At 41.2% G+C, this 25671-nt stretch overlaps 1 protein-coding gene across 5 annotated transcripts in view; it reads right to left on the bottom strand.

The window, feature by feature from the left end:
• Positions 1-25671, bottom strand: part of MAST4 (microtubule associated serine/threonine kinase family member 4) — a 610913-nt gene that overhangs the window by 337513 nt on the left and 247729 nt on the right. Inside the window, exon 1 of one of the 5 annotated variants that reach the window (XM_066376287.1) lies at positions 13813-13866. The exons of the other annotated variants lie outside the window; for them this stretch is intronic. Coding sequence (XP_066232384.1) covers positions 13813-13851 — 39 coding nt within the window. The 5' untranslated portion in view covers positions 13852-13866. Of the gene's footprint in view, positions 1-13812; positions 13867-25671 lie in introns of those variants that run through there. 5 annotated transcript variants of the gene reach the window in all.

Below are 25671 nucleotides of genomic sequence, written 5' to 3'. Positions count from 1 at the left end.
TTTAACTTGCTCCAGAGTCACAAAGGTAGGATGCGGCAAAGCTACATGGTGCAAAGAGAACAGAAGAAGAAAAAGATTTAACTGTCTAGAAACACAGTTACAATAGTCATGGGTACTTACTGTGTTCTTACAATTTGCTTGACATCGTTTGAAGTGATCGACACACACACACCTTACATATTTTTACAACACATCTGGGAGGTACGTGGTATCCCCATTTTACTGATGGCAAAATTGAAGTTTAGAAAAGAGTAGCATGCCCAGAATACTGAAGCCGGTAGGTGGTGGATCAACATTCACATATGAGTCTAGTAGAAGTTCATGCCACTGCTCTTTACCACGACATAAGCTTGCCTCTGCAGTAGTCATCACTGTCATCATAATGCCAGTAACAGCCCACCACAGAACAAGTGGTTTACAACAATAAAGATTTAGTCTCACATTTACAGGTAGACTATAGGTCTGCTGGGCTTGGTTTCTGGCTGTAAGTTTATACAGGTCAGCTCCTGGGGGTGTGTTCTGGGACTCAGACTAAATGGCCAATGGCAGCCAGGGTATGTCCTTTTTATGGTAGCTCACTGAAATGCAAGATGGCAAGCAACTGCACAAGCATATTTCAAGCCTCTGCTTGTGATCCATTCACTAACAGCCCAATGGCCAAAGCAAGTCAGAGCTGAGCCCAGCGTCAAGGGTGGAAAAGGGTCTCTGCCCAGTATGAGACCATGAAGCCTGGACAAGGGAGTAAATGGATATATCTAACACAGAGGAATTTGTTTTTTGTACTTTTCTGAAGTAAGAAGCAGAAAGGCAGTCAGACAGACTCCCACATGCACCCGACCAGGATCCACCCAGCATGCCCACCACAGGGTGAAGCTCTTTCCATCTGGGGTGTTGCTCTGTTGTAGCCGGAGCCATCCTAGCGCCTGAGGCTGAGGCCAAGGAGCCGTCCTCAGTGCCTGGGCCAACTTTGCTCCAATGGAGCCTTGGCTGAGGGAGGGGAAGAGAGAGACAGAGAGGAAGGAGAGGGGGAGGGGTGCAGAAGCAGATGGGTGCTTCTCCTGTGTGCCCTGGCCAGGAATCGAACCCAGGACATCCACATGCTGGCCGACACTCTACCACTGAGCCAACCAGCCAGGGCTCACAGAGGAAAGTTTAAGGTAATAATTAAATCTATTACACTATCTAAATTTGACATATATTTATCATAATATCATCTAGTTGGATTGCTAATTGGTTGATAGAAAATGAATCTGTGAGCTCAACAATGTATATTTGGAATAAAGTTTTAATGAAAAAGTATAAATATTCAAATCAATGGTATAATTCTATCTTCACCTTCACAACAATGCTAAAATTGAGACACTAGGCAATTAGAAAATAAAAACCTAGCAATATCTAATCATGAAAACTATCATGATGAAAATGATATAAAATGAAGTATTTCTAGACCTACCTGATACCTCACTAACATTTAGCAATAAGCTAAAAAAAAATCCATTAAAAATACTATTTTCTACAATCATTTTGAGATCAGTGTAATACATTCTAGCTCAACTCCCCAACACCTTCCTAAGAATTGGCAGGAACTCTGAGTTCCAGGCAGGAACTCAGAAAGTCCTGCAGCTAATAAAGCTAAGCTTGGATCCTCATTTGTTACCTAAATAAATAAATGAAATGAAAAATAAAATAAACAGAGTTCAGTTTGTTTTCTCAATGATTTAGTATCTTTGTATACAAATACACAAACTGGAAACTATCAGAAAGTTGAGGAAATTGTACATATGCCTTGTGCCTTTCTTGGTTGCACCCCATATCATCAGTTACAGATATCCATTCAAATGGAACACAAATCTTGGCTGAATTTGATGTAATCTCACTCAGGTTTTAAAATCACTCACTGTTTCAAGCAATATAATACCAACCTCATCATCTTCATTTAAGAATGAATTGCTTTTTCCATTACAGCCTCTAGTTTGAGATGTTTCATTGTGCCTTTTCAAAATTGTATTGCAATGAGACTTGTAGGCAAGTTGTCAAAGTTGGAAGCAATTTGCAAAGAAAAGAAAAAAGGTATCTTCTAAATTGGATACATTATTTTTTAAGACCTGACACTAAACCAGAAAACTTTTGCTCTCTATCTGATTTTTAACCAGTCCTGCAAAGTTAAGTGTTAAAACACACTTTATAGTAATTTTTGAAAACTATTCTAACCGAAATCTATTAGTCTGGGAGTAATTGTGTTCTCTCGTTTTCACAGTCTAGTTCAATTAATTATTTAAAGCAGATGGCTTCAGAATCTATATCCAGACTTGACCGCTCTTTGGAAGTCTAAGTCTGTGTATCCAACTGCTTACTGAAATCGCTAAAGTAAAGGCCTTCACGGGTCCCTCCAGTTCAAGGTAAGCATCTTCTCACTACCAAGGTCAGTTTGATGTCCTGCTCTTATTTGTTTGTAGTCCTAACGCCTGAACCGGGGAGCCACCTCCGGCTTCTTCCATCTCTTGTGCCGACCATCCCAGCAGGTCACCAGGCCCTGTCCATTCCACCCTCAGTGGCCTTTTCTCTACTCCATTGCCACCATCTCCATCCAGTCACACACCCTCTCTCCTCCTCATCTCTAACCTCTGTGCTGTCCCTGGCCTCTTCTCAGGAATTCTTCATGGCTGGTTGACAGAACAGTTGAGAGTTGGTAAAATATTTCTGTGCCCTGCTTAAAAATTTTTAGTGGCCTCTCATTGTTAGATGAAAGTCCAAATGCCTCAATATGGCAACATCCTTGGGACTCTACTCGTCATGTCATGTCATGTCATGTCCCGCCTCTCACTCGCACTATTTGCAGCACCTTGGAAAGGGTGCACTCCGTGTGGCCACCACACCTCCTGCACCCTGCTGTTTCCCCTTCCTGGAACACCCTTCTTGCCTAACCAGTACCTGTTCATCCTTTACCAACCAGCAGAAATACCCCCACCTCCACAAGTGTTCCCAGCCTCCTGCAGTGGGGCTGGACGCATCCCCATGCACTGTGACTGACTTAAGTTTCAGTACTATGTTACAAAAACGGCTGTTGGTCTCATCATATCATTTTTTTTTAAAGAGTTGTATGATACCTCACAGGTCAGTACCATAGTCCACTCATTTTTGTACAGCTACAGCCCAGGATAAAAGTACAATGCTGTATATTTATAAGACACAATGCTCAGCTCTTTGATACAGATCTGTCCAAAATATGCTGCTGTTGCTATTATTATTATTAAACATTCATTGAAAGAAAGGCAAAGAATAGAGTCTGTCCTTGACAGCCAGAAGCAAAAGCATTCACGTTCACAATCTAAGTAGAATAGCAAATGTTTTGAGAATTCAAGCATGTACATTACTGAAGAGTAGCTATGATACAGGTTCCAAATTACAAGCATTTGCTATCCCTAGCATTAGGAGAATGCATCAAGGGGCAAAGCAGGCCCTGGCCGGTTGGCTCAGCGGTAGAGCATCGGCCTGGCGTGCAGAAATCCCGGGTTCGATTCCCGGCCAGGGCACACAGGAGAAGCGCCCATCTGCCTCTCCACCCCTCCCCCTCTCCTTCCTCTCTGTCTCTCTCTTTCCCTCCCGCAGCGAGGCTCCATTGGAGCAAAGATGGCCCGGCGCTGGGGATGGCTCCTTGGCCTCTGCCCCAGGCGCTAGAGTGGCTCTGGTCGAGACAGAGCGACGCCCCAGAGGGGCAGAGCATTGCCCCCTGGTGGGCAGAGCGTCGCCCCCTGGTGGGCGTGCTGGGTAGATCCTGGTCGGGCGCATGCGGGAGTCTGTCTGACTGTCTCTCCCTGTTTCCAGCTTCAGAAAAATACAAAAAAAGAGAGAGAGATAAAAAAGGGGGGCAAAGCAACTGTCTTCCCATGCCCTAGAGGTGGTTTCCTGATATCAACTGTTGAGTATGTGCCAGCGATTTAAAAAGTGTAAAACTGCACCTGGATACCACCAGTGCCCTGAGTCAGGGTAATGGTCTAGGGCTAACTCCCATCATAACACTGCAATAATTACTCACCAAGGTGGGATGGTTAATGGTTTGAGCTCTCAGGTTACTACCACTGCCATTTTGTTGGATGCCAAGAATAAGTATGTCTACCTTTCACCGATACCTACCCCTCTATATAAATAAACTCAGGTCTCATTCAAGAAAGGAGGCCAAACCTCTGACATACCTTTTAAAGGTTGTCAAACCTTACATTTGGAGATATGGAGGTGGTATGTTCCATAATTTGAGAGCTCCTTGGACCCATAATCCCATAGGATTAGTAGGTCTCACCCTTGTCTGCACACCACTGAGAGCTGCGAACTGAAATGACACAGACTGCATCAATGCCTTAGACTTTAGAAAGCTCTCCGGTGGTTTAAAAGGGCAGCCTCAGTGGAACCACGGTACTAAGGTTTGGAGCTATGCATCACAGGAACTGATTTATCTTTCTCAATTCCAAAACAGTGCACAAAATAAAAACCGGTCCTTAAGAGCCTTTCATTGATGGTAGTGAGGAATATAAAGTTCCTTCTTAGACAATGAAACATACACATTTAAAAAAATAAGCCCCCCCAATCCACTTCTTAAACTGATTATAAAAGTAATACATGCTTACAATAGAATAGTTCAAAGAAAAATAATCCTTATGACCCCACCATCAAGATGTAATGAATTAACACGTTAAAGCATGTTCGGCCCGTTATTTTAGATGATAATCATGAAGAAAAGAAAAATAGTTTCTTAATAATTGTTAAGATATGATGGGTTTTTCAAAACCTTTTTTATATATCATCTTAATTCATCCTCAACACCTCTGCAACTAAGTGTATTTTCTTGGTTAGGAATTAACTAGCCCGGCTAACATCTATCAGCAAGGCTGGCCCTGAACACTCCAGAGCTCGTGCATGCTCTCTCCTGCTATCCCACAGGGCTATCCTCCACCCCTACTTCTCACACATGTCTATGCATATACGTGTGTATACATGCTACCACAGGAGGGACCCAAATAATTTAACAACCAGTTCTCTGCCATAATGACCATTTTAAGTATAAAAAATGATATCCTAAAATGTAGTTTATTATTTCATGCATTTAATACTTAAATAAGAACAATAAAAGAGGTACACAAAACTAGATTATAAGAGTTTTAAAATATTAATGAAAAAATATTAAATAATACCTGACAAAAAAAAACAATAAAACTGTTATTTAAGATATTTCCATATTGTTTCTTGATTGATGTCCTCGCTTGCAACTTTTTTTTGCCTATGGATAGAATGAACATTACTACAAGAACTTAGAATATGCTGTTGTGCAGATAAACGTTAAAAAAGAGTACGGGAAGTAGGCCCTGGTCGGCTAGATCAGTGGTAGAGTGTTGGCCCGGCGCATGGAAGTCCTGGGTTCAATTCCCAGCCAAGGCACACAGGAGAAGCACCCATTTGCTTCTCCACCCTTCCCCCTCTCTTTTCTCTCTTTCTCTATCTTCCCCTCCTGCAGCCAAAGTGCCATTGGAGCAAAGTTGGCCTGGGCGCTGAGGATGGCTCTGTGGCCTCTGCCTCAGGCACTAGAGTGGCTCCAGTTGTAACGGAGCAACACCCCAGATGGGCAGAGCATCACCCCCTAGTGGGCTTGCCTGGTAGATCCTGGTCAAGTGTATGTGGGAGTTTCTCTGCCTCCCTGATACTCACTTCAGAAAAATACAAAAAAAAAGAGTAAGGAATGTAAATTTGTGATTTCCACATTGGGTGGCTGCCCAGGCATCTACCTTAGAGAGAACTCTGATTACAAGTGCCATTTAATAACTGGTTCATCAAACTCAACAAAAAGTTAGGTATTGGTTCTACTGAACTGGTGCAAACAGGCTGAATCCCACCACTGCATGCTATCCAGTTTTTACAGAATTGTAGATACATTATGTACATAGTTTAATAACCTGGCCTTTTTTTTTACTTGACTTGGCGTTATTATTGCCAACTTTCCCCCTTATTAAATATTTGCCAAAAGCATGGTTTTAATGCCCATGTTGCCCCTCTGGCATGTGTGTCTCAAAAGTCATATGCCACTCTCCATGCTTTTGGTTGCTTCCAAGATAAATAACACAACTTCTATTTCAAAAGCTCTGTTGTCACTCATAGTTTATTTGAAATGCGTTCCAAGTAATCTCAAACATCATAATTGATTTCATTAGACACTGGTGCCAACAATAAAATGACTAGTTGCTGCATGCATACTGATCTTTGTAAGTTTGTGTGACGCGCAATTTTTATAGTTTAGTTTTTTGATTAGCTGATCTTAGTATTCTTTTGTAATCTTCAAAAGTTATTCATTTAAACTTTACTGTTTTAAATGCAACATTATTACATTTTTAGATCTTAGGAAAATGAAAACTTTTAAAATATAAAATAAAACCACACAATTTATTTCTTTTTGAGAGGGGGCAGGGGGAGAGAGAGAGAGAGAGAGAGAGAGAGAGAGAGAGAGAGAGAGAGGGAGAGAGAAGCATCAATTTGTTATTCCATTTAGTTGTGCCACTGATTACTTCTCATATGTGCCCTGACCTGGGCTCCAACCAGCAACTGGCTTGAGGGTCAAACCAGTATCCTCAGGGTTGAGCCCTGACAGGGTCATGAACCAGCATCCTCGAGGTCAACCTAACACCCTTGGGATTGAGCTGGCAATCCCGGGACATAGCCAGCAACCCTGGGATCAGTGATCCCAGGCTCCAACTGGTGACCTTGGGATTGAACCAGCACCAGTGACCTTGGTGCTCCAGGGTGATGCTCTATCCACTGTGCCACTAGCCAGGGCAAAACCACACAATATTTTTAAAATTTAATTTAATTTAATTTAATTTTTCTTTAAGTGAGAGGAGGGGAGATAGAGAGATAGACTCCCGCATATGCTCGGGCTGGGGTCCATGCAGCAACCCCATCTAGGGCCAATGCTCAAGTACTGAGGTATTTGTAGTACCCGAGGCTGACCCACTTGGACCAACCAACCAAGTTATCCTCAGCACCTGGGGCCATGCTCAAACCAGTTGAGCCATTAGCTGCGGGAAGGGAAGAGGGAGAGAAGAGGAAGAGGGAATAGGGGGGAGAAGCAGGTGGTCACTTTTTCTGTGTGCCCTGACCGGGAATCGAATCCAGGACATTCATACACCAGACCAACGCTCTATCCACTGAGCCACTGGTCAGGGCCCACACAATTCTTAAAAGAAGGAACTAAAAGCTAAACAGTGAAGAAGTGGTGGTTCATTTTATCTAGAAAGCTATTGCAACTGACTATGAAATTCTGTTCTAATCATATGAGACAAAAGTGGAAACACAGCCAGCTCTCCAACTGACTCAAAGTGGCAAACCTGCTTACCTCGGGTGAAAGAATTTCTTGAGTACTGAATTCTTAGCTAACTTCTCATGTGGGCCCGCTATAAAAGTCAATGCACAACATAATGGGTACCGCTTCAAGGGGGATTTTACACAACAGGTAAAGTGTTTCCTCACAGCTAGTTCTCTTAGAAACCCTCAATAAAAGCCAAGGACATAGGCCTGACCTGTGGTGGCGCAGTGGATAAAGCGTTGACCTGGAAATGCTGAGGTCACCCGTTCGAAACCCTGGGCTTGCCTGGTCAAGGCACATATGGGAGTTGATGCTTCCAGCTCCTCCCCCCTTCTCTCTCTCTGTCTCTCCTTTCTCTCTCTCTCTGTCTCTCCCTCTCCTCTCTAAAATGAATAAATAAAAAAATAAAAAATAAAAAAGCCAAGGACATAATGTGAACTTGTAATTCTATGAAAGGGTTTCTAGAGGAGCAGAGGTGGACCATCTAAGTGTGATAGGACCTTGCTCTAGGGAAGACCTCAGGGAATCTGGAAAATGAATGGGAAGAGGACTTTTGGGTTAGTCCTCTCACACATCACTTCTCTGGGCCAGGAGCAGAGGAGCAGAGCACTCCAAACAGACTGCCTGCAGGGCCAGAGCGCAGGTATCCTGCCTCATTGCTTCGAAGGAGACACATATGCTTTAGATACTAAAGTGGAAGAGGACAAACTAACATTTCCCCAGGAGGATTAAGAGCCTGATTGGAAAGATGCCATTACACAGAAGTGGGAAAGGGCTGGGGGCCATGACTTTTCACAAAAAGTAGTTTTGAATCTGTTCAAACGCTTGCACTCAGTTCAGGCCCCCGAGATCTGCACTATGAAGTTTGAACAGTGAACCAAGAGCAAGAGGCAGTTCCACACATGTTCATTATACACCACACTGCCCTCACTTCATCACCCGTCCTGACCTGCTCTCCACCCTACACTGGGCCTTGGAGTTCACACACATGGATGGTGCCTGGCTCCCTTGCCCCTCGGGGCTTCTGGTTGGGTTTTGTTCATGGGGAGCACCAGCAAGAGCTCAGAGGGTGAAGAAAATTAAGGTTGAGATGCCCCCCTCTCACCATCATGTAGCATCACCATGGTGTCCCTTCACCCAAGGTGCCTGTCTTTCCTCTCATCAAGTTCTAGAACTGCCCCTCTCTCCCTCCTTCAGGCCTCCTGGAGTTATAGCTTCCTTTGGTTGCTAGCCCCTGGAACTACTTCACTCCTTAAGCTTTCCCTACACCCTGCCCACACCTTTTATGCATCCCTTTTTTTAAACTCTCCTTAAATTATCCAATTTATGCATGTCATTGTTTATACTGACTGGACCCTGCCTAATGCCAGTATTTAATTATTTAGAATGCCGCTATGCAAGACCCCTGTGGCAATACAGAGGGAAGCAGACTAAAGTTAACTGCAGAAGTACTATGTGCCAGATACTGCACTAAAGATTTACAAAATTCTTCAACCTTTAAACACTTCTTTTTTTTTTTAATTCAGTGAGAAAAGGGGAGGCAGAGAGACAGACTCCCACATGCACCGGAAGGGGATCCACTCGACAAGCCCACTAGGGGGCGATGCTCTGCCCATCTGGGGCCCTTGCTCCATTGCAACTGGAGCCTTTTTTTTAGCAACTGAGGTGAGGTCATGGAGCCATCATCAGCACCTGGGGTCACCTCGCTCTAATCGAGATTTGGCTGCAGGAGGGGAGAAGAAGAGAGAGAAATGAGAGGGGAGGGGTGGAGAAGCAGATGGGTGCTTGTGTGTTCCCTGACTGAGAATCAAACTGGCAAACATCCACATGCCGGACTGACACTCTACCCCTGAGCCTACAGGCCAGTGCCTAAATACCTCATTTTTAAATCTCCTTTTACAGATGTGGACACAGAGATCAGAGTGGTTAGGAAACGTGTCTAATGTGACAGAGCCATTCATTGTCACTGGACACATATCTGACTCTCTAGTGTCAGTGTATGACACTGATAAATACAATAATTGTAAAATAACATGTCGAGCAATAGACCCTCTCCACCCCGTCCTGCTTGTTAGCCTACAGCTCCGCATCAATCGCCTGATCCATAATCCCCACGTGACTTTCCATTTTCTCCCTTAGGACCGAGTATGAACGCACATGACTGTCTCTAATTTACCTTCCGTCTACTGTGCTGGTCTCATTTCCAACTCTTTGTCTCTCATATTTGTTTATTTTATGTTTTTTAAAGTTTGTTAAGAAAACCAATTCTTAAGAGTACAAAATAAAAATGTGAGTGAATATAAAGTATTAAGGTCATTCCATCCTTATCCCCTGTGTATCAGAAAACTAAAACTAGAGTATTTTATTTCTATCTCAGAGACAGAAATTGAACTCCAGTGGGTAAGAAACACCACTGAGATATAACCGCAACTGGCCTAATGAATTAGGCAGTTACAACTACCAAAAGTTCATTTACCATCCTGATTCTTTTCTGTCCCAAACAAGTATCTACAACTTTTTGGGACCTCTGAGGAACAAAAGTACCTTATCTCAAACTATTGTTATTGTAAGTAAGCACTGTTATTATAATTCTCTAACTAGACTCTTTCCTTTAACCACCCAGAGTCTTCAAATGAATAAGGACAGAGTGATACTTCCACATAGTGACCCTGCTTTTGAAGTTCAGGTGACCTGTGAACACTTCCATGATCACATTTAAGGTGGCACAGAAGAAACAGTGAGATGTTATGAGTGAAATGTGCCTACATTCAGACACTACGAGACAAAAGCAGTTTGCTACCCAGACAGAATGTAAGCATCTACTTGCCTCTCTGCTTTCTAAAACTGAATTCCAGATCAAGACAGGTGGGCCATCATAGCCTAGGCCAATGTTACCTTTATGCTCTTGTTTCAAATAAGACCGGGGGAGGAGGTCTGGTATGGGCGGGGGGAGAGAAGAAGCAAATGAAACAAACAGAAAAACCTAAACACAAATCCAGAAATCTAACTTATGAAAATTTACTTGTTAATTGCATTATATAGAGAGAAACTTAATATTCGAGCTGCATGTGACAGTCTAGAAGTGGACTGGAATGGCAGTATTTAATTAGGGAGTGGGCAAACCCACTTGAGATGATGGCAGATGCAGTCAAGCACCAGGCCGGCTGGGAAGAACTCACAGGACACCTCCCTGGGATGCTTCCCTCTATTAGTGACTCCTTCCAGCTTCCGTGATGAATGTCACTCATTTTTCTCCAGCCTTGGGATCCATCACATTAGGGATAGGGACACTTTCATTAAAACAAATAAAAGGGAAACATATAACAGAAGTCACTAAAACAATTTCCCTGACAGTTAAAAAAAATATATGTCCCATGTATGAGGGATAGCAGGCCCGAAAGGAGCCAGTTTTCCTTTGATGAATTAGACCTGTCTAGAAATTCAAATTGCCCCACGTCCAAGGTCTGCCCAAGCCTATCCATCCGTCAGCATTTCCTATGTTTTGAGATGCAATCTGAAAAGTTCCCCAGATTCTACCACTGGAAGCCATTGGGGCCTCCTTCTCTCATTCTCATTTCAAAAGCAGTGACTGAAGCGCTATCAGCAGTACTGGATATTAATACAGTCCACAGAAAAGATGGAGAGCTGCAGTCACCTCAGAGGAACAACTCAGTTGTGTTGCCATTTTATGAGGTAGTCATGCCTTGAGAAATTATACGTTCTGACTAAAACCAATTTTCCGAAGTCCAAAATTTTAAAACATGACTAGTATGCCTGTATTTTAAGAACTAGAGGTACTAAAATTCTAAAAATAGGTTCCAAACATAAACTACATTATTTTATACTAAACACAAACTGCATCATTATCAAATGAAATGTTAGTGAACTGGAGTATATGTTGTGCGGCAGGTGTTTCATACTTGGCTTTACATTACTTAAGGAACTAGTCAGTTCTAGTTCTATGCATTTCATACGAAGCATCTATTCAGTGTGACAGACCAACAACAGACTTATTATTCTATAAAGGCCTACAGCCCGTCATAATAATCCCTGTAATAAATAACGTTTGCTGTCTTTACTGGTCATTCTTCTAACTTGAAGACAAATTCTAATAAATTACTTCATCTCATGAGTTAATGACATGAAATGTTATCAAAAATAGAATTTATCCCTCACTTTTCAACATTATATTTACTGAGTACCTACTATGTGTGTGTGTGTGTGTGTATTGAGTACCCACTATACTTATTATAAGGCATTTAACTTAAAAAAAAAACCCTCAATTATACCTATCTCCTATTTAGTCCATTCAAAGTCCCACGTTACAGTGTGCATTTTACAGGAGAAAAAGCAGCCACCGAGAGCATATGTGATTTGCTCAAGAGTAGAATAGGAACACAAACATGTGGGTCAAACTACCTTCACGACAGGTGTACCTCATTTGCATGTCGAAATGTTTCACATAGTATATATATGTAAATTAACTCTTAAATTCACTAGGTTGCATTCATTACTCTGGTGGATTTTACAGTGGCAGCTTTTGTAATACAAATAAATACTGAATGCTTTGTATTTTGTAAATAGTTTCCTTACATTGAAATTCCTGCCGAACAGCTACACTGCACATGTGATGTCTTTCAAAAAAAAAAATTAGATATACCAAGAATAAAAGAAAAACAGGCTTTGTTAAAGCAAAGTCGAGTCATAACAATGAGGTGGCAGAACTTTTAAGCACTTCTATATTGTTATTTCCCTCAAAGTGAAGACATTTATTTCATTCATAATAGCCAGTAGACATTCTTTATACATTATATAGTTATAGCAGGTGTAGTGAAAGTATTATAAGTACAATGAAGATCTAACACTAAGTTCTGTATTAACAAGGAATGTTTCTTTTGTGTTGATACAAAGGTCTTAGAAAATAGCTCTATTACTTTGAATAGCAACAATGACTTTTTATTTCTAAAATTAAAAGGTCTGTGAAATCTATTCCCCTCAAGAGCACCTTGTTTCAACGATGTCCTCTGAAGCTGTAATATACAATACAGAAATAAACCACAGAGAGGAGTATCTTATTGAAAATACCTTTAAAAACTAAAGTGAACTAAAGGAAGGAGAACCCTCTCATCAGGATTGCCATCAATTTACTAATAATCTAAACCATTAGAAGTTTAACAGAGTTTATCATCTTTATAACAAAGAGCCTTTTCATATTTAACCAGTGACCCCAGAGAGGATGTGGACCCACACAAACAGCTGTGCATTACGAGAACTTTATAGATATAATAAAAACAAAGAAAAGGAAATCCACAGCAGTGACTAACCACACTGTACATTCAACACAATGACCACACACTGAAAATCATTAGAGGCCAGCTGTTTACTTGGGTTTGGAACAATAGATGACATTTAACCCCAACTTCTTTAATCCCTTTTTTTGTGTACCAGCAAATAATTCATAGTTTGCCCCTAATACAAAAATATTAGAGTAATATATATATAATTTTAGTAATTGACATTAAGAAAAAAAGCAGACAGCTAGACCAGTGGTGAGTCAAAGACCATTATGGGACATCTAAAAGCATTTCTAAATGTGGTGCATATTCTGTATTCTCAAGCATGCATTAAAAAAAATATTAAAAAATAATAAATGAGAGCTTAACAATGGCTAATCATTAGATTATTTCATTGAGAAAAAGTATCACTTACACACAAGATAAAAGAGTTACCAAGGAGTTAAACATACTCATTTTGAACATACTTATGTCTTGGCTTTCTTAAACTTACAAACTGCCAACAGATGTTTTCCCCCCAAGTTTTCCAATTTGCCAAGTTTTAACTTGGAATGCATTTGAACACTAAAGTCAGAGTAATATAATTAGAGAAACTTGGGCACAGAAAAGCAAGGCAAGGAGATACATATCTTTCCTCATCTCAACATAAACAAATTACAGTGAACTCTGATGAAGCTGCCAGCAGAAACTTTCATCTCACTGGCAGGAGGAAAACTCTCAGCAGCTGCACACATCTGCAAGGCGATCGGACAGATCCCGCAGCGCATTGGGGTCGATCCCGACACAAAACTGAGTCCTGTGTTCCCAGACCTGAACGGAGTTGCTGCCCTCCACAGACTTCCCAGACACTTGACAGAATGCCCGATCGGTTCATCAGCTGTCACTGCTAGCCACGATTTAACTATTCTTGAACAACCAGTAGAAAAACAGCCAAGCAACAAAGTAGCAAACTAAAAGTTGCCTCTATTGTCTCTGACAAAAGAGCCTTTCTCATTGAAGCTTGTAATGTGTCATTGAACCCGGTAACTAGAGACTTCGCGTATCACGTTGCCAAGTGGATACTAAGAACTATGCACATATTTGTGCCCAGGAAAGGAATGAAAAGGGAACTTTGAAATCCTCAATGGCTGGCCAGTGACAATGCTACATTTTGAGAAGGGAAGGATCTCCTACCTGGAGCCCTCTTCGTCTTAGAATGCTGGACTCATCCATCTCCCCCTCCGCTTTCTCTGAGCTTCTCACAACAGTCTAGCCATGCTGTACTACCTCTACTTCGGCACGCTAATTCAGAGCCGGCAGCTGCTAAACACTTACATCACGCTCAAGCTGATTGGAGCCTGGAGTCAGCTGGTCCCGCTTAGTTATTCACTCCAGCAACTTCGGAGATCAGCGATGCTTGCAGTTCGGTGAGAGAGCGCAGCAAGTGGGCTCAGACACCTAATGCATTTACCCAGGCGGAGGAGGCTCTTGCTATCAGACAGGAAATCGTGGGATCCCTGTGTTTTCTTCTTCTTCAAAATGCTGGCTCTGGCATTCCCGGCGACCCGTAAACGGCTTTCAGCAGTGGCTTCGGGTCAAGCCCCTTCTGAAGCAACTCTAAGGTCAAAGTGGCTAAGTAAATCAGTGATGACAGACACCTCTGTAAAAGGCAGCCACTGATTGGGACGGTGAGAAACTAGGGCACAGCTGGTCAGCCAAGCAGCACCACCATGGCTGGCGCTCATCTCTTCTGATGGCATCAAAGAAAAATGTAGCAGAACACTCTCTCTCTCTCTCTCTCTCTCTCTCTCTCTCTCTGCCTGAAAACCTGAAAGGAAAGGGCTCAGGGCAGCAGCTCTGGCCACAGAGGAACACTTGACACCTCCCTGTGTGAAAGCCAATTCATTTACATAAATACTTCACCAGTCAATCCCTAGCCCAAAGATAGCAACATTTTAGATTTAAATTTCCCCATGATAACTTAGTTCTGTTGATACCTGACCAAAATGTAAAAAGGGAGAAGAAATTCTAAGAGCCATCATTAGTTGGAATATTAACCTATTTATGTCTATAAGCAGCACGCACACACACATGCACAAGAAAAGATTCCCATCATGTGCAATTTCACAGTCTGTTTCAGCTTGTTTACTCTGCTCATCCTCATCTTATTTCAATTCAAAGCAACCAAGAGATGAATATTAAGTTTTCATTACTGGCCTGGAACAGGAGTGACAATATATAATACTACCAATTTATAATAAATTATTCCCCCTTGATTTCCATTCTAAAGATATTTAAATTGAGAGAATAGTTTGGTTCTGAGAGGCAGATACTAGGATTATCTGCAGTTTGTCTGGAAATCACCTCCCATCAGACAAAAGTCTTTTTCTTAAAAGAAAGAGAGTCAGAAAGGCAGGCATAAATTTGTTGTGTTTTTTTTTTAAATCAGTAATACCTGAATTTTATCTAATGCAACTATCTAGAGATTTCTAAATGTGGGGGTGGAGAGAGAAATGTCTAGTGCTTCCTTACCCATCCGCCTGCTATTACACTAGCTTTTTGTCTCTTTCTGGCTGTCAACACACTATTAGGCTTGCCATCAATTGATTAGATTATGTCATTAAAAATAGCTCAGGGATTTATGAATCTAACCACTGAGGAAAATTGATTGCATTTTATGTTCCCTAACGATCTTTGCATACATCTCCAGACATGCAAAGAGAAGCCTTGTCAAGAAGTGCCACCACCTCCAGCAGAGGCATCCGCTGAGAAGGGTGTCAGCGTGCTCTTCCACTTAGGCGTCTCATCTGATAGATACCATGTCAGGGAGAAACCCCAGAGAGCCTTCAGTTCTTGCTCGTATGTGGAGGAGTCATGCCGTCTCTAAAAGCAATAGCACTGGACTGGTCATTGCTCATGCTGCAATGTACCAACAAATCTAGCACAAACAATTGTTTGAAAAAGATTTTTAAAAACTAAACATTTTTGTTCAGAGTGAAAAGCAAAATTAAAAACAAAACAAAAAACTTCTAAGGGCACGGAGGTAGGGGGTGGGCTTGCTACCTGTTGGTGAGCTATAAAGCTGCTGATCCTCGTCCTTGACAGGCCCACGTGAACGTTAACCTCTTCCTGAACAGAGAATCCCTTTCTCTTCAATGGAAGTAAAAGGAATGACATTTGTCCTCTCTCCCTCACATCACCCTCCTGAGAGAGGAGTGTAAGCAGCTCCCCAAATCTGAAGTGCCGTCTTAGACCAAGTGCCTGGGCAGCCAGTCAGAATACATTTACCAACTTAGGGTGTCACTGCTCTCTGCACAAGGAAGTCCTGATTTTAGAAAACAAAATATCTTGACCAAAGAAGCTGAACTTTTAAAAGCAAAACCCAATCAGGGTGTCCTTATATATACAGGTGTTCTGAGGACGGGGGTCTTTGTTGAGCTGGTCCGCCTAGGACAGTGAGGTCTGATGGAAGACATCAAGTCCTCACCTAGGACTAGAGACAAGGAAGGCAACAGACTTTCCCCCTTGAAGTAAAGATTACAGGTTGCCAGGAGGAAAAAGAAAAAAAGCAGAAGTATCTTTTCTGTGACCAATTGAGTAAGCTGGTTGGAAGAGCTATCAGAAGACATTTCGGGGACACACTGTCAAAAAGCCAGGTGATGTGTACCCCAGATAAGAGGACTCTGAGCATCTTAGGCACTCGGCAGTGAGAGGTGTTTGATGGCTGAGAGTGATAAAAAGGAATCTGGCTAAGAGTGAAAAGCATGTTTTTTAACAGGAATATTTTGAGATAAAGATCTAGGTTCCCATTCAACCATTAACTAAGTCTAAGATGAGGATTATGGCCATTGCGCCATCAAATCTGGTATGAAAAAAATATCGATTACCTGTCAAAATGTATCACTTTGAGAAGTGATACACATACATTTTAAAGAAATAAAACCAGCCAGAGGCAAAAACATTTGGGACAAAAATGAAAGGCTGCTGAGAAATAACATCAAGCAATAATGGCTCAGCAGAGGAAATAGTAAAAGGAAAATTGCTACATTTACCTTTCCCTATATATTTCCTCATCAAGATAAGCCATGTGTTAAAATGCAATAAAAACTTCAAATGATGACACTATTCACAGGTAATAATTAGGATCTAGCCTAATTTCCTTGAATAAACATGTTTTTCCTGCAATTTTTTACTTTCATGGAATATGCCCACAATATTGTGAGTCAATTCACAAAGTGTCAACCTTTTACATGAGTATTCACATAAAATCTGGTAGGCTTTCTCATTCCTTGTCATCTGAAGCCAGCAGCTTCATGGTACTTGATTTCTTTAAGAAAATCATTTGCATGGATACACCATATGCCCACTACATGAGAGTGTAGACATAATTTACTTCACAGAATACTCAAAATCTAGAGGCCCTGCCATGTACGTCAAATTTAATTTTATTATTATATCAAATGGCTCATGGAAACAAAAACAGTACCTAATTCCAACAGAAAAATCAGGGGTCACAAAGAGTTAGACTGAGATCTTGTAATCATTGCTCACAGTATGCCATTTGGTTCAAAGATCCAGGTTTACCACCTGACTTACATGACCAGGTATTTCTCACAAATTTAGAAACCAATTGCCTCTCTTCACTAGCTCCACACTGGTTACTCCAAAGCAAGGTGCCTTTTGATTTCACCCACTCCAGCAACTGAATGCTCACTGAGGGAACTACTGTGAGAAGCACACACAGGAGTTTTGTAAAAAACCAAGGGGGAGGGTGTTTCCAAATTTAACCTTGCTCACCACACTCATCAGCCTAATCCACTCCCTGCCAGCCTCCTGCTCCAGGGCAGCCCACCCAGAAGCCAGGGGCAGTGGAGGGAGGGAGTCGAGTGTGAGGACAGTGAGAGGACTACTTTCTTCTGGAGAAGGAAGTTTTCCCTCCTTGAGCCAGAGAGAGGTGAGTCAGACGAGCATCACTGTGACCCATCCTTTATCCCACAGATAAGTCCTCGGCAGGCTGGGAATGTGATCTCTAAAATCATCACCACAATCTGTGGTGGGAAATCCCCCTGATGGTTTCCTGGGTGTGCGTGGCAGTAAGTACTACTTCTTAGCTGGGTAGACAAATAGCCACAGAATGCATTAACTACCACATCCTGTCTGTTACTCTCAGACAATACACCAAAGGGTTCATATGTCTCTTTGTGTGTTCACTTACAAGGAAAGCCAATATGGCCAGTGGATAAACCCCTCCATTCATTCATTGATTACTTTTTCCACTCATAAGATAAATGCCAACGGCCAATGAGCAGCGTAGTTTAAAAAGGTAATATAAAGGTCATAAAAAGTTACAAAGGAGAAACAAACAAGTTGTGAGAATACATATAAGCACCCAGTATTGTGAATATAATCATACTTCTATGTCAATTTCAGACATAAATGACCAATGTACTTGTGATATTTGTTCAAATATATATTTCAGTGCTTACATTTAAATTCCTTCTTAATTTTTACACTTCATTTTCCTCCATGTTTTACTTCTAACTAGTAATAATAATAGCCAACACTTACTGACACTATGTGCCAATAACTACCTAAGTACTCTACAGAAGACATCTCATTTAATCTTCACAACAGCCCTATGAATTAGACCCATTTTACAGATGAGGAAACTGACACTCAAAGAGATTATGCAACTTCCTCAGATCACACAGCCAAAGAAAGGCAGAACTGGGATACAAATCCTGACAGGCTGACTCTAACCCCATCACCTCTTAGTGTTTAAACAAAGAAGGAAAACATGCTTTCAAGGTGAAAGGAACATATGAGAAGCTGTCAATGGTCAAAACATACCAGAAAGAGCACGTGGAATCCCAGATTCCATTAGCCATGTCTCTAAAAGAGATAAGGAACCGGGTCTCGGCTGCTTTATGGCCGAAGCAAGAGAGGCTCCCTAGGGCAGGAGCAGGTAGAAAAAGAGGGTGGCAAAGAGGAGTTATGGGGTATGGTCTCTACTTTTTCTTAAATGTCTCTGGGCCTCTAGGGGCTCTGCTGCAACTATAAATAACTCTTCTTCCTCTAGCTCCAAAATTACACAGTTCTAAATAGAACATATATTTATTTACAATCGAGTGAATGCCATGAAACCAAGGGCACAGTTTCGGCTGCTGTGCTAAGGCACAGTACACATCCCCATTAACCTGTGGGGCTTTGGGCAGCTCTTTATTTTCTAGTCTGACACTCTTTGTCTTTACAGGAATTTACCATTGAGGGCACTCCTTACATCACTTCCTTTCAGGTGAAATGACTCAAGCGAGGCTGCTCACCCTGTCCTGTGCAGTGCCGAGAAGCAGAAAGGCAAGGGGAATTCAGACCCTGGCACTGCCCTTCGTTTTCTGTAGGTCACGACTCTCCAGGGTCCTTAGAAGAAAACACCATCCCTGACAGCACTTCCCTGGTCAGGCTCTGCAAGGAAGAAACCCTGCTAGCTTGGGGAAAATCCCTTAACTTCCCTGAGCTTTTCCTTTGTGAAGTGAAGATACTACTAGGACTTAGGATCAGGAAGCTAGCCACCCGCTGGGAATTTGGTCCCACTGTGTAAGAGTAGCCTCTTACTCTGGATACCTGGTCCCTCCCTACCATCCGCATAGGCTTGTTTCCAAACTCCCCTTCCTCCTCTCGGCCATTATCATCCCTCCAAGCATCTGTTTTACATGCCACTCAGGGAGACCTTCCTGGCTCCAAGGCTCCTTCGCCCTGCCCAGAAACACAGAAGAGGCTTAGGGCTAGACAGAGCTTCCCAGCAACCCCTCCTCATCGTCACTCCCCACCCCCCAAAGTCAGAAAGCCACACTCTGACACCAGGATCATGCTGAAGACTGGAGCAGAAATACCCAAGATCGTTCTCCTGTTATCTCCAAGAACGGTGAAACACTTGGTTACAGCAGACACTCATTTTTAGCCCTAATAGTAATACTGTAATATTACAGTATTACTGTCCAATAACATTATGTTGAATTTTCAGAAATATCTACTATGTATCAAAGTCACAACCAAATGAACCAGATACTTATTTTACCATCAGTGTCATTAAAGCTCAAGAGTAAAATGATGCCTGGGAATAAGTCCCATTCTATTGAAAGTCCCGGGAGATACCATACGCAGGAACAAACACTGAAACCGCAAATTACCCAGTCTTATTTTAAATAATAATTACCTTGATTATGTTTTAAATAGTCATTTAAAAATTTTAAATACAAGTCCAATCTCTAAAGTCAACAAGATTAAAAGAATAACAGTTCATATTGTATGCGTCTTTTTCTCACCAAAGAAGAAAAAATTTAAACCTGTCAGGAATGAAACTACAACAAAGGGCAGGCTGACTTCCAGAGAAAAATGGAATGTTTCCACTCAAAAAGAGAAGAGATCTAAAACCTTCCCACTGACAATCCACCAAAGTCTGAATTTATACAAAGAGAGGCATTTTCTAAAACACATGTTTCGTTTAGCAAAAATTACAGGTGAGGTCAGTAGCAAGATTGAGCCTATAAAACAGGCTGCAGCCCACACACCCTGCATCGGGCTCTGTTTTCATCCTGCCTGTAATACTGGAGACTTTTAAAATGTATGCAATTGGTGATTTCTGCAATGTAACATGCATGCTTTTGCTTAAGGCTTTTCACAAGAAAGCTATATTGCCTTGACGTTTGCATCACCTTTTTTTTATTTAATTATTTTTGGCATATTAGCCATCAAATCACTACTGACAATATGACAGGAATCATGGTATTGAAAAAATTACATCCTAGGAGGAAATAATAAAATATAAACCACATACATAATTTTCCTTTGAACATTTTAACAATGACACTCTCATATACATATGAAATATAGCAGACTATCTTCATAAATGCCTCAACATCAATCACAGCAGAAAAATATTCCCTACTTTGCGAATACACGGATCCAACAAAACATAACATTTCTAATAAAACTGGGTGATATAATTTCATTTTTTTCATACGAGAGCATTTATAAAGATCTGGCTATTGAAAATAGCTCTACTATATATATTTTTTAATTATGCCACTTCATCTCTAAGTGATACACAGCTAACACTGGGACCATGAAGTAATGTCTAGCAAATCCCTATGTTCATATTAATATGTAGATCAAGACGGAAATAGATGAGCGAAGCGTGACCACAAAAAGACACCCATCAACTACATGAGCTGTAGAAACGCGAATGTCAATATTTACAGATATGGGTGATAAAACTCCTGGCATCAATTAAGTATTTTGTGAACTTCTTGACCAGAGCGATATTCCTAAAAGAATTCCTAAAGAGATGAGATATACCTAAAGATAAAAGATGAAGAAAGATTTTTTTTGATTGAACTCTATCATCTGTATTCCAAGTGTAGCTCTTAAGACAGAGATTACAAAAGCATCTTCAAAATTACAAAACCTATACCCAATTAAATTTTATTTTTAATCCTACAGTGACCAGAAGCTAAATTCTAGGTTAAAGGTACCTTACCTAGAGTCACCTTAGCTGAAATTCTTTTAAAAAAATGAAAGACAAGGTGAAAAAAAATCTGTAAAAGCTTCTAAGGAGATAAAACAAAGTTAGTCAGGTTGGAATTAAAAACCCAATTGACCAAAGGCAGCATGCTAAATAAAATTAGGATGGGATTCTCTTTAGGAAGTAATCAAGCATTCTCTCTATATCCTTATGTTTACATTGTTATGCATTACAATATTGATCTAAAGAGCCTTGTGCAAGCTGTTTCAAACCCTAAGATCATATCTACAGCCTTATTTTTCCTTAAGGTACCAGGTTAGATTGATGCTGAGGTTTAGGCTGGGAATCTCATGCTGATCTTGTTTGCATTATGCACATGTAGTCAAGCATTTCATTTATTTATTTATTGACAGAGACAGAGAGAGTCAGAAGGAGGAACAGATAGGAACAGAGAGACAGACAGCAAGAGAGAGTGATGAGAAGCATCAATTCTTCATTGTGGCACCTTAGTTGTTCATTGATTGCTTTCTCATATGTGCCTTGACCAGGGGGCTCCAGCAGAGCAAGTAACCCCTTGCTCAAGCCAGCGACCTTGGGCTTCAAGCCAGCAACCTTTGGGCTCAAGCCAGCGACCATGGGGTCATGTCTATGATCCCACGCTCAAGCTAGCAACCCTGGCTCAAGCTAGTGAGCCTGCACTCAAGCTGGATGAGCCCACACTCAAGCCAGCAACTTCGGGGTTTTGAACTTGGGTCCTCTGCGTCCCAGTCCAATGCTCTCTCCACTGTGCCACCTCCTGGTCAAACCATAGTCAAGCATTTTTGGTAACTCTTCTACAAATACAGGGGAACCAAATAGGTCTGAGAAGTGTGTGTGTGTGTGTGTGTGTGTGTGTGTGTGTGTATATGTATATGTGTGTTTGTGTGTGTATGTGTGTGTGTATATGTATTTATATATAATTTTAAAAAAAATAACCAGGTTTCTTTCAGGCAAGCATGCAGAAGTCAGATGGTCCCTGGGTGCTGTTTGTCATTCCACTATTCCCACATTTGGCTGGACTTTCCATCATCCTGCACTAAAACATGTCATCCAATTCAGAAGTGAATAGAAATGGGGTTGCTGCCTGTAACTGATTCTTCGTTGCTGGAGAGAAAGGATGCCTTGAGACTCCATCATATAACACGGTAAGCAATGTGTGTCTCACTTCTCGGTGGTATTAACCCTGTCTTCTAGCTTCGCTTAAATGGACTGTCAGAGAAACACAAAACGTGCTCCAGATTCTACCTCGTTAATTCTCATCAGTGTCTTGTGAAATGGAAATGGAAGAGTCTGGTCCAATTTACCAACAAGAAAAGTGAGGCAATGAGGATAGAAGAAGAGCCCAAGGTCATAAAACAGTAAAAACATAGAACGAACACAAAACTTCAGGCTTCTCAGGCTGGGTCCCAGAGCGGAGACAGCAGCCATGTCCCCAAATTCCACCCTTTCCTTTTACACAGTCATCATCTGTCCCACCATGAATCAGAGAGCAATTTAGCGGCAAGGGCTGCCCTGCAAAACTTGCAAACAGACGCGCAAACAATTAAACCCAAATGTGTGTGTACCCACACATATAGATGCATATAAAGGCAGAAAAAGAAACATTAAGTGAAGGTCCGACCAAAGAGATTTACTAATGAAGTTACATTATTACCTGAAGACACAGTGTTTTGTTTTGTTTTTTATTTTATTTTATTTTTCTGAAGCTGGAAACGGGGAGAGACAGACAGACTCCCGCATGCGCCCGACCGGGATCCACCCAGCACGCCCACCAGGGGCGATGCTCTGCTCACCAGGGGGTGATGCTCTGCCCCTCCGGGGCATCGCTCTGCTGTGACCAGAGCCACTCTAGCACCTGGGGCAGAGGCCAAGGAGCCATCCCCAGCGCCCGGGCCATCCTTGCTCCAATGGAGCCTTGGCTGCGGGAGGGGAAGAGAGAGACAGAGAGGAAGGAGGGGGGTGGTGGAGAAGCAAATGGGCGCTTCTCCTGTGTGCCCTGGCCGGGAATCGAACCCGGGTCCCCCGCATGCCAGGCTGACGCTCTACCGCTGAGCCAACCGGCCAGGGCCGACACAGTGTTTTTATCTATCTAGTTCAGCACCAGGATTTGAAAACACAGTGCTTAACTTACAAGCACACACACCACAGATAAATGTTTTTTGGCTTTGGATTTTAGTGGCAAAGTTTCAGTCATGCATTAATACTCAAAATACCATATGATTCATGGGGTCCTGTTACGCATTCACCTACAACTCTTCCCTAAGACCTCTCTCTGTTTTTCCTTTCTCCATCTCTTAGATCAAGGAAAAATAAACACTTGTCTAGCTTTTGTAATAATATTTTAAAATTACAAATGTGATAGATGGTTATTAGAAACATCTGGAATATACAATAATAACATAAAGCCAATAGCTAATTTTAATGAACAATGATTTATTACCCTTATTTAACACCAAAATATGCACGTACTTTTATGTGTACAGGAACTGGAAATTTGTATTAAAAGCTGTCTTTAAAACAGTTCTTAAAGTAAAACTAATGGGTAGCTGTCTTTAATTGAAATCAATATATAATAGTCTTACCAAAAAAAAATGACAGTAAATGTTTAAAAACTTTGATCCTTCTGGTAGCTAATTTAATTTCTTTCTAGTCTATATAAAAATGCAGCAGGGGGTCTATCTAGCACATTATCCTTAAAAATCAAGGAAATCTATCTCAAGTTTTACAGACTGATATAAAGTCACTACTTTCTATTTGAAATCCCCAGATCATTCATTTATATTCATTAATCTTAATGATATCATTAATGCACAATGTGTTTCACAGGAACTAATTGTATTTTGCCAGATTCAAACATTAGCAATTATGCCTCCCATTATCCCCTAATAAAATAAAATAAAACTTTTAAAGTCTCCAACACATCAGTGAATATTTTGGTGTGGTAACTGATTTGCATTTTTAACGCTACAATAAATTGACCACATTATTATCAATTAGATAAATTAATATTCTTTAAGTAAGGCAATAAAGAATTATTTTGTGAGAAATTGACAAGTTTACAGTCACTTCACTGAGCTTTATTGAACACAGGCTTAGTCCTCCTTTGTCCCCTTATCTAAAGCTGGCTTTTGTGACTTAAGCTAATACTGCACAACAGAACATATTCCCCTTTAATTTTATATGCTTATCATTGCTTTAAGAAAAGACAGGAGATTAGGAAATCTATACTCTTCGTGTAAAGGCAAAATACCTACCTGGACAGTAAAAATGTCCTGTCAGAAGTACATGAATCAATTTGTTTAAATCATTGTATCGCTATGAATATTTTTTTTATCCCCTTGATTCAAAAACCACCACTAATCATCTACTATGAATCAGGCATTAAGATGGATGTAGAGAATAGAAAGATAAAAAAAGACTCACTCTCAACAGAATGCTGTCACAGGATCCCAGGACACATAAATACACAAACAAACTGCAGGAGAATTGGTGGAGACACAGGGACATACACTCAAGGCGCTGGTACTGCATGCATACCCAGGAAGGATGAACTCAGAAGGTGGGCCAAGAAGAAAGGGGGCTTTGGGAGGGAAGATAAATGTTGGCTTCAAAGTTTACCTGCATATTAGAATCACTAGAATATCTTTTATAAATCCCCCAAACCAAAGTCATACCCAGACTAATTAAATCACAATCTCCAGGGTGGGCCCCAGGCACCAGTAGTTTATGAAGATTCCACCAGGCAGAAAGTTTGAGAACCATTGGTCTAAAGGCTGTAGCAATACCAACTGGGTTAGTAGTAGAGAACTTCTTACTGCTGAGTTCCTGTGATCTTCCCTGTGACTTGAGAAAAGGGCCCCGGGAGAGAGGTGATGGAAAATAGTGAGACCATGGAAGGTCTGATTCTTGTAGCCGTAAAAGAACATGACTTTAATCTCTTTTCACCAAAGATGAGCATTGCCATGGAAAGACAAGGCACTTTTTGAACAATCTTCTTCTAAAGTTGAAGTTCAGTGAACTGGATGAGTCCTGTCTTGGTCTTACAAAACATATCACATGACCCAATTTTAAAAGCAAACAGGACCTTCCATCTTTTCCCTCTTGAAGTTTCCCCAATGCCACCAAACTCTGGTGATGACTTCATACCTCACCTGACACCCTGGATGCCTGTCATCACTCCCTTTGAGAGAGTAGAAAAGGACATCTGTGAGGAGCCCGTTAATTGTATTCTTCAACTGTCCTTATATACTATAGAAAACTATAACAATAGAATGTGCATATCCTGACTGTAATAGTTATAGACAAAATTATTAATTAAATATAATTCCATTTTTGTGAAACAATACACAGAAATTCCTTACCCTAAGCCCAATGAAGAAAAATACAGATTTCTTTGGGGAAAAATATATATATAATAAAATTTTAATACTTTATTATAAGGTAGGATTTAAAAAAAATTTTTTTAGTGAGAGAGACATAGAGAGAGAGTCAGA

Source organism: Saccopteryx leptura, chromosome 1, assembly GCF_036850995.1.
Source record: "Saccopteryx leptura isolate mSacLep1 chromosome 1, mSacLep1_pri_phased_curated, whole genome shotgun sequence".
Lineage (NCBI taxonomy): Eukaryota > Metazoa > Chordata > Mammalia > Chiroptera > Emballonuridae > Saccopteryx > Saccopteryx leptura.
Note: the sequence above shows the minus strand (reverse complement) of the source record. Positions and strands in the feature narration are given on the sequence as shown.